Source organism: Bufo bufo, chromosome 11, assembly GCF_905171765.1.
Source record: "Bufo bufo chromosome 11, aBufBuf1.1, whole genome shotgun sequence".
In the NCBI taxonomy this organism is placed as follows: domain Eukaryota; kingdom Metazoa; phylum Chordata; class Amphibia; order Anura; family Bufonidae; genus Bufo; species Bufo bufo.
In genome coordinates, this window is record NC_053399.1 from 100,883,800 (window position 1) to 100,893,026 (window position 9,227).

At 43.1% G+C, this 9,227-nt stretch overlaps 1 protein-coding gene across 1 annotated transcript in view; it reads left to right on the forward strand.

The window, feature by feature from the left end:
• The window catches only part of NPR1 (natriuretic peptide receptor 1), a 54,687-nt gene extending 45,666 nt beyond the window's left edge, over window positions 1-9,021 (forward strand). The window contains exons 9-22 of the mRNA XM_040411215.1: window positions 1,061-1,135; window positions 2,029-2,106; window positions 3,211-3,315; window positions 3,425-3,496; window positions 3,700-3,859; window positions 4,327-4,482; window positions 4,560-4,728; window positions 5,121-5,267; window positions 6,601-6,724; window positions 6,912-6,980; window positions 7,064-7,238; window positions 7,328-7,426; window positions 7,683-7,774; window positions 7,871-9,021. Of these exons, the coding sequence (XP_040267149.1) occupies window positions 1,061-1,135; window positions 2,029-2,106; window positions 3,211-3,315; window positions 3,425-3,496; window positions 3,700-3,859; window positions 4,327-4,482; window positions 4,560-4,728; window positions 5,121-5,267; window positions 6,601-6,724; window positions 6,912-6,980; window positions 7,064-7,238; window positions 7,328-7,426; window positions 7,683-7,774; window positions 7,871-7,933 (1,584 nt within the window). The 3' untranslated portion in view covers window positions 7,934-9,021. The remainder of the gene's footprint in view (window positions 1-1,060; window positions 1,136-2,028; window positions 2,107-3,210; window positions 3,316-3,424; window positions 3,497-3,699; window positions 3,860-4,326; window positions 4,483-4,559; window positions 4,729-5,120; window positions 5,268-6,600; window positions 6,725-6,911; window positions 6,981-7,063; window positions 7,239-7,327; window positions 7,427-7,682; window positions 7,775-7,870) is intronic.
• The last annotated feature ends 206 nt before the right edge of the window (window positions 9,022-9,227 follow it).

Consider the following 9,227-nt stretch of genomic DNA (forward strand, 5'->3'; position numbering starts at 1 on the left):
GTCGACATTGTATGCTTAGTTGTTTTATTTGGGAGAAAAACAACTTTGGGAGCAATTGGTTACTTACTGAGGTGTTGACAACCCTCAAATACAAAAACATAAGTGTGCCATTTATGAAAATGGACTTCTATCTAGCATAGGCAGAGATCAGACGTCGCGGTGGTTTCACCTTGTGATTGACTTGGTTCTAATAAATCATTTTTATGTAACTGGGAAGTGCAAAACAAAGTTATTAAGCAAATACACTATCAAGAACCACTAGCGGCAAAAGCTGAGATTATTTTACGGTGCTTTTGTTGGATCTAATCTTCTATCATAATGGTTTGAGCCTCCGGCCTTCATCTTCATGTCAACAAGACAAGTGACCCATGTTTGTCCTCCGTTATTTCCTTTATTCACGTTTATCCATTGCAAGGAATGTACTCAAATGTACACGTCCCTCCTGCTTCAGCCACTTTTTACTCATTCGCTATCTCTAAATTCTTTGTCTTTGCCTTGATCTTCCAAATCCAGTCACCGCCAAGTCTTTATCTTGTCATCTACATATCTACCGGCCATCGTTGTCACATTCCTGTCTCGTACCATTCCAAGTTACACTTTTCCATCACAACTTGTCGTAAACTAAAACAGCCTTTTACTCAGCTGTTCTCATACTATTTTTATGCCGTAATCTACGATGTACGTCAACATGCGCAGATAATATCGCAACCCCATCTAAGTTGGCTGCAGTTTCCAAAAATATTCACTAAGGAGTCCATTATCTAGAGACTCGGAGGATGTATTTCATTCTTTTTGCCTGGTGTTGGATGGTCTAATTAAAATGTGTAAGAGACCACACATATCAATCCATGTCCGAGGCCAACCCACTGACAGTCACCCAGAATATCACTCATCACCCACCTCCTCGGCATCTGCACATCTCCTTGAACTTCTATGTATCATCTCACTTCCATCTGATGATTCCTTTCCATTAACCCTTGCACATATTACTTATATTATTGCTGTCGTGTGGACATGCTTTGTATACTTATGGTTGCTGTTAATTTTGTTTTCACTCTAGAGAGGCTCAAATTACGGATCCCTGCTCACCACCGAAGGCCAGTTCCAGATCTTTGCCAAGACGGCATATTACAAGGTACTATAATGCACCTCTTAAAGGGGTATTCCAGTTTCGTAATGAAGTCTTTTAGTCGATTTTAAATAAACCTCTCTACATGGTTTTTTTTCTTTACCTGTTCATTATCAATTTTTATCCTCCTCTGATCATTACAGTAGCAAAGAGTGAGGCAAGTTTAAGTCCTAAGCCGTCCACCGGAAGTCAAAGATTTCGCTGCGGCGGTCTTTTTTATGAGTGCCCCCAATCTCTGGCTCATTTCTCAGCAGCTTGATGCACACATGCATCTGGGTTCCTGAAGCTGTAGTATAAGGAGAACGCACATGCGCAGGCCATTTCACAACTCATACTATACAATCTTTGAGGTGGCTTTGTGATCTCCTGCAGATACTCGACCAGGCTTTGTGAATAAAGGTAGAGATTGGAAATGCATAAGCGCAGGCCATTATATGTTCACGACTCATACTATACAGTCTTCGAGGCGGCTTTGTGATCTACTGCGCAAGCTCGACCAGGCTTTGTGATCTACTGCGCAAGCTCGACCAGGCTTTGTGATCTACTGCGCAAGCTCGACCAGGCTTTGTGATCTACTGCGCAAGCTCGACCAGGCTTTGTGAACAGCATACAGTACGATGCCCTTGGAAACGAGAAGAAAACCACCAGCGTTGTGTCCACACATGATATAGATTTTTGAAGACCTTTCATAACGTCAAACTGATAACTTTAACTTTTAGAATGAGATGACTGAAGCTTATTTAATGTGACCGGAATACCTCTTTAAACAACCTGATATCTTGGCTCTCGAGAGCCTTCCCTAGATGGGTCCCCAGGGAGCAATCTTGAATGAGTTATTACCTACGCCTTGACTGGATCTTACTGCATTTTCGTTGGCTTTAACCTCTCCTCCTTTGCAGGGTAATATTGTCGCAGTTAAGTACATCAACCGGAAACGCATCGAACTGACCCGCAAAGTGCTGTTTGAACTGAAGCATGTAAGTTCTGCATCTATGTCGTCCCTCTGCTGACCACCATTTAATGTCCAGTTATTTGGTGCAATGCCTCCTCTCCTGTCATCCCAAGGTCCTCTCAGCTCTGGCATCTGCGAGCCATCTATGTTCCGACACATCCTTGGCTCCCGGTCTCGGGAACTGCTGCTGACAACGCAGAAATGGTTCTTGTAGAACATAAACAGCTCATTTGTTGTCATTTTTATTGTGAGCTCTGGCCGTAGCCTTCTGCTCTCCTCCACTTAACCTGAGTTAGGCGGTCACGGCTTTTCTCTCGCATCCAACTAGTCCTCAAAAAAGAGACTGCTGCAGCCTGCTAATCTGTACGCTTGTCACTTGTTAGGCGGTAAAGTGGTGACAATAGCGGCTCTTGTCTGGAGAGGGCTGAATTGGAACACGATATCCAGATAAGCGGAAGCCACGGACTCCGCACAAGCCCTCTCCCATTGCTCTGCCATGAAATGAATTGTTTGCACTCTATTGTCGGTCTCCTTTTTTCTGCCCTTGTCCTTAGAGTTTACTGTGTCCTCTCTCCCTCGGCTTCTTAAAACCTCCAGATAACGTTATTCTCTCTGTCCCAATATTAATCAGACCCAGCGCTGACATTTCAGTAATATTTGCAATCTTTAGTCTGAGCAGCTCTCCTCCGCCTGCCTCCCTCCCTCGATCTGTGGATGCTTAAATCAGGAATTATCTCAGCATTTAATGCCTAGCATCCATCACTTGAGCAGATGAGACCCCACCGGCAATCCATATGTATGTGAGGCAGTAGTACCGCCATGTGCTGCATATCAGAGAAGTGTAGCGTTAACCCTCAAGCTTAGGTATTACACAGTAGAGGTTCAGCCTAAACCCAGACAAGGCTATCCTGTATTCAAGAATTCTCACCCTAAGGCGAATGTACCAGCACTTCAGGTCTATATTGTATCTCTTGAAGGAATCTGAACAACCCCAAAAGTGTTTCATGGCTGTCTCACCATTACTCCAAAATGCACCACGATCATGGGACAATATAGGCGCATTCTGTGACGTGATCATACAGTCCATCACATGGGATTTTTTTTAGTGTTTCTGCTGTGTGTCTTCCAGATGAGGGATGTGCAGAATGAACACCTCACCCGCTTTGTGGGGGCCTGTACCGACCCTCCAAATATATGTATCCTGACGGAGTACTGTCCTAGAGGCAGCCTGCAGGTAGGAAAGGAATCCATGCCTTGTAGGACTTATGCGTCCTCTTCACCTCCCTAGAGAACTGCAGAAGATGTGGGAAGATGTCCTGACCGTTTCTCATTTGTTTTGCCAGGATATTCTGGAAAATGAGAGCATCACCCTGGACTGGATGTTCAGATATTCACTAATCAACGATATTGTCAAGGTGGGTCATAACTATGGAGGAGGCAATCCATGTAAAGCCCTAGATGCCACTATTCTATGAGGTGAATGTCTCATCATAGGACCTCCAATAAGGATTTTCCATAAGCTTTCTGTCTTGGCGGGTTCAGCAAAAACCAATATAAAGAAGAATTTTGCCTCCACTGCAATGCCGGGGGACTGTTATATTTATTCTCTTCCCTCCAGGGGATGCTCTTCCTCCACAACAGCGTCATTGTGTCCCATGGTAACCTGAAGTCGTCCAACTGTGTGGTGGACAGTCGGTTCGTGCTGAAGATCACTGACTATGGACTGGCCAGTTTCCGCAGTGTGGTCGACTCAGAGGACTCTCATGCTTATTTTGCTAGTAAGTCAAGTTGTTGGATTTCCGAGAATCAGTTCCACAGCTCTCTTCTACTTTTAGTGAGTAAGCTTGTGCATTGGCACCAATGGGAATGTCATCCTTGGTCGCTAAAATTGCATTTTTGTTGTATCTTCGGCTGCATGTATTGCTCGCTATTGAACAAGTCACTCGTCCTGGGGAAAGGAGGGTAAAACAAGGCCACTAACGTCAGACAGATGTTCTCCAGAAGAGGAGGGAGGCAGGCAGCAGCATAAGGCGACGATGGCACACACAGATGGCATAGCCTGAGCAAACCAAGTGGTCAATGTCAATATAGGTTGGTGATTAGTGAGCATGCAGTTAGGGGAGACAGTGGTCGTGAGGACTGTGGTCAGTAAACATAAGGCTTAAAAAGACCTAAAAGACTGTTCATCACCTTTATTGTACATTTTCGGATATGAAATACTCATCACAATTCATGTTTGCTATAGAGAAACTATGGACATCACCAGAGCTTCTGCGCCTTGAGTCTCCCGATCCACAGGGCAGTCAGAAAGGAGATGTTTACAGCTTCGGCATCATACTGCAAGAGATTGCACTGAGGAATGGGGTATTCTACATGGATAGCAGCGACTATAGTCCTAAAGGTACATCCAACATTGAAGCCATGGTCATGTTGCTCTTTCTTCCTCACCATCTTCATCTCTTTTTCCTTTTCCACCAGAAATCATAGAAAGAGTAAAAAGCAGAGAGAAGCCATATTTCAGGCCATCTACCAACCTTTACTGCCATATCCAGGAGCTAGGGATCCTTATGCAACGATGCTGGGCAGAGGACCCATTGGACAGACCAGACTTCAACCAGATCAAAGTTCTACTACGCAAGTTCAACAGGTGAAACATCATCCTTGTCCTAAAGAATCCCCAAGCATATTCTTGGATCTCTGATTTTGTATTCTGAACTGCTACTGTCACATAATGGAGATGTGGATTCTCTAGGCCGTAATCTGCTTGGCACAGGCTAGACGAGGTTTGAAGTCTAAGGGTTTCCCTGGTTTTTCCCATTAATCTCCACAAGGAGATATGGATTTTGTTGAAGGAGGATCCCTTGGTCGCAGTCCCCAGAATAGTTATCGACTGGAGAGGGTAGCGTTGATGCAGTAGTAGCGTAGTCAGGAAGGGAGCCATGGGTTGACATGGTCAGACAATTCCATTTTTTCCTACATTTTAGTTGCTCAGATATAAACTTTCATTACAACGTTGTTCTTCTTGTTTGTGTCCTGTAGAGAAAACAGCAGTAACATCCTGGACAATCTGCTCTCTCGTATGGAGCAGTACGCTAATAACTTGGAAGAGCTTGTAGAAGACAGGACACAGGCATACTTGGAGGAGAAACGTAAGGCAGAGGCCCTCCTGTACCAGATATTACCTCAGTAAGTATCAGAGATATCCACCAGATTTACATCATTTATTACCTCAGTAAGTATTAGAGGTATCCACCAGATTTACATCATTTATTACCTCAGAAAGTATCAGAGGTATCCACCAGATTTACATAATTTATTACCTCAGTAAGTATCAGAGGTATCCACCAGATTTACATAATTTATTACCTCAGAAAGTATCAGAGGTATCCACAAGATTTACATCATTTATTACCTCAGTAATTATTAGAGGTATCCACCAGATTTACATAATTTATTACCTCAGAAAGTATCTGAGGTATCCACTAGATTTACATCATTTATTACCTCAGTAAGTATCAGAGGTATCCACCAGATTTACATCATTTATTACCTCAGTAAGTATCAGAGGTATCCACCAGATTTACATCATTTATTACCTCAGAAAGTATCAGAGGTATCCACCAGATTTACATAATTTATTACCTCAGTAAGTATTAGAGGTATCCACCAGATTTACATCATTTATTACCTCAGTAAGTATCAGAGGTATCCACTAAATTTACATAATTTATTACCTCAGTAAGTATTAGAGATATCCACCAGATTTACATCTTTTATTACCTCAGTAAGTATCAGAGGTATCCACCAGATTTACATCTTTTATTACTTCAGTAAGTATCAGAGGTAACCACTAGATTTATATCATTTATTACCTCAGTAAGTATCAGAGGTATCGACCAGATTTACTTCTCTCGTTGCCTCAGTAAGTATTAGAGGTATCCACCAGATTTACTTCTCTTGTTGCCTCAGTAAGTATCAGAGGTATCCACCAGATTTACTTCTCTCGTTGCCTCAGTAAGTATCAGAGGTATCCACCAGATTTACTTCTCTCGTTGCCTCAGTAAGTATCAGAGGTATCCACCAGATTTACTTCTCTCGTTGCCTCAGTAAGTATCAGAGGTATCCACCATATTTACTTCTCTCGTTGCCTCAGTAAGTATCAGAGGTATCCACCATATTTACTTCTCTCGTTGCCTCAGTAAGTATCAGAGGTATCCACCAGATTTACTTCTCTCGTTGCCTCAGTAAGTATTAGTGGTATCCACCAGATTTACTTCTCTCGTTGCCTCAGTAAGTATCAGAGGTATCCACCAGATTTACTTCTCTCGTTGCCTCAGTAAGTATCAGAGGTATCCACCAGATTTACTTCTCTCGTTGCCTCAGTAAGTATCAGAGGTATCCACCAGATTTACTTCTCTCGTTGCCTCAGTAATGGTGGCGTACACATAAGATCTGCTGGAATGGATTTTAATGTCTTCCCTGCGTACCTTACTCACAAGTTCTTCTCTCCATTATTCAGCTCTGTTGCCGAACAGCTGAAAAGAGGGGAAACCGTTCAGGCAGAAGCCTTTGATAGCGTCACCATTTACTTCAGTGACATAGTGGGATTCACGGCTCTGTCTGCAGAGAGCACTCCAATGCAGGTACCCAACATTTAGTTGGACAAATCTTCACCATAGCTGGTTCTTTGTTACTTTGTGTCAGGGCTACAGCCTTCACTTCTCTACCACACGCTGATCAGCCCACCTCAGAGATTATAACCCAACCCAAGTTTACTGCCGTCTACCAAATGCAATGACTTTCTGACAATGTCGTCTACTCTTCTCGCAGGTTGTCACTCTCCTAAATGATCTTTACACCTGCTTCGATGCCATAATAGACAACTTTGATGTCTACAAGGTGGGATAGGCAGCCTGTGTTTTCTTAAGGAATGACGGGCAGTCAATAGACCATCATCATTGCACTGTCTTCCTACCTTTCAGGTGGAGACGATAGGAGACGCTTACATGGTGGTATCTGGGCTGCCAGTTCGTAACGGGAAACTCCATGCCCGTGAGATTGCCCGGATGTCTCTCGCTTTATTGGATGCTGTCAAGACTTTTAAAATTCGCCATCGCCCAGAACAGCAGCTGAGGCTTCGCATTGGAATCCATACAGGTGAGTCGAAAGAAAGGATCTAAGTGATGTTCTCTCTCCCATCCCATCTTTAGTTGAGAATCACACAAATAACCTTGTACCTCCCCAAGGTCCTGTCTGCGCTGGAGTTGTTGGCCTGAAGATGCCACGGTATTGTCTGTTTGGGGACACTGTGAACACAGCTTCAAGAATGGAGTCTAATGGGGAAGGTGAGGTTTCAATTAGACAAGGCTTAATGCAATTTCATGGATGAGATTAATTAGAGAAAAGTGTCAATTGTCATGTTTCGGTGCCAAACCTTGCACTTCATGGATCTGCCCTTCAGTAGGTCTGTGAGGATTGTCTTCCTGCATTGTGCTATATTGTTGGTAATGATCATTTGGATTTCTCTTGATTTGAAGTCATAGTGGTTTCTTGTCACAGTCTTCCTCTCCCTAATCACGGCAATCTCCTTGTGTCTTGCAGCACTAAAGATTCACGTCTCCACAGACACACGGATTGTTTTGGAGGAATTTAACTGCTTCCATCTGGGCTTGCGAGGAGATATAGAGATGAAGGTAACGCACGTTTCATATTTTCACCATTAATCATTTAAAGAGTGTTGATTTCATTCCTTTCCTTGTTCCTGAAATCCTATTAAATCCTTCCCTCAGGGTAAAGGAAAAGTGCGGACATACTGGTTATTAGGAGAAAGAAGCAGCAGCACCCATGGTTGACACCTCGTACCTCATCGATAGTGGATAAGACTCAGGGTACTCTCAGCCTTCATGTTTGTACCTTTTGGATACAGTGAACTGATGTTTCCACCTCACGAATCAAGGACCCTTAAATTAACCAGGGACGTGGCATAACTTCCAAAATGTGGACCAAACAGAATGTACTGTACATTGTCCATGAGACTATCAACTCAATGTATTCATCTGAGCAACCACCTCAGGCCAAGTGTTGACCAAAAATCAGCGGAGACTGTGGAGATCGACAGCAAACATCCTATTATCATCTGTCCCAACCCGGTCATATGATCTTACTCTCTGTAGCTTCTGCTGAACATCGTCAATAGATGTCCTAGTTCTTAGCGGACCAGATCAGTTAGGTATCTGCTATCGTAATCCACCATGTTTGGCTCAAATACCATTCCATAAATTTATCAGTCCTTACGAAAAGTTCTCACTGCGGTTAACATTCACCCACGCCATGTGCTGATGATTGTTTTATGACCAGTCGTTTGGCTGCAAAGTCAGTAGATACTGAAAGATGCAAGACCAAAAAAATCAAACCTGGCGGGTGTCAGACTTCGGAATGATCATTTGTTTTACAGTTTTACCCAACAGTCAGCTTTTAGTGTGGCAGATGACTATGGGCAGCTTTACGAAGCCATCTCTGACATTACAAGATTAAGGCTTAAATCACCGTCAGATATTCTGTCAGATTGTACAGTTCCCAATAAACACCAAAGTCTACCCTAATTCCCTTTAGCAGACTTGACATTGACATTGAGAAGACGAGTTTCTCTGCTAAGCTGCTGGCTTGTCTAAGCACTTGAAGGTTATGAAATGGCTTTAAGATATTTAAGCCTTAGATGTTCTTGGAAAATCTTGAGCTTTGTAAATGTATAAAATGGACCAAAATCACGATACAAAGAGACTCCAGAAGCCTGCCCGCAGGAGCTTCATGACAGAAGGTCACTGGACTGAAAGGAAAGTGTGACTTGCCACCTACGATGCCCTCATAGGACTCCCTGTGAATGGGCTACAAATGTGAAATGGACGCTCTTGTTTTTCTGCTATAAATATTTCTAAATTCTTTAGTTTTTTCGGTGAATATTAAAGGAAAAGTGTGAAAGTATGGTGAGAGAACGATTGTTCCTACAGGTAGACCTCCACTCTGTCCCACCAAAGATGTAGCTTGTACATCTTGCCATACACGTAAGATAATGATCGACCGTAATTCTGAGCCCTTGCGTCTTGGGAAAGCAGCAAATGATGAGCCAAATTAGTCTGAAATTTCACA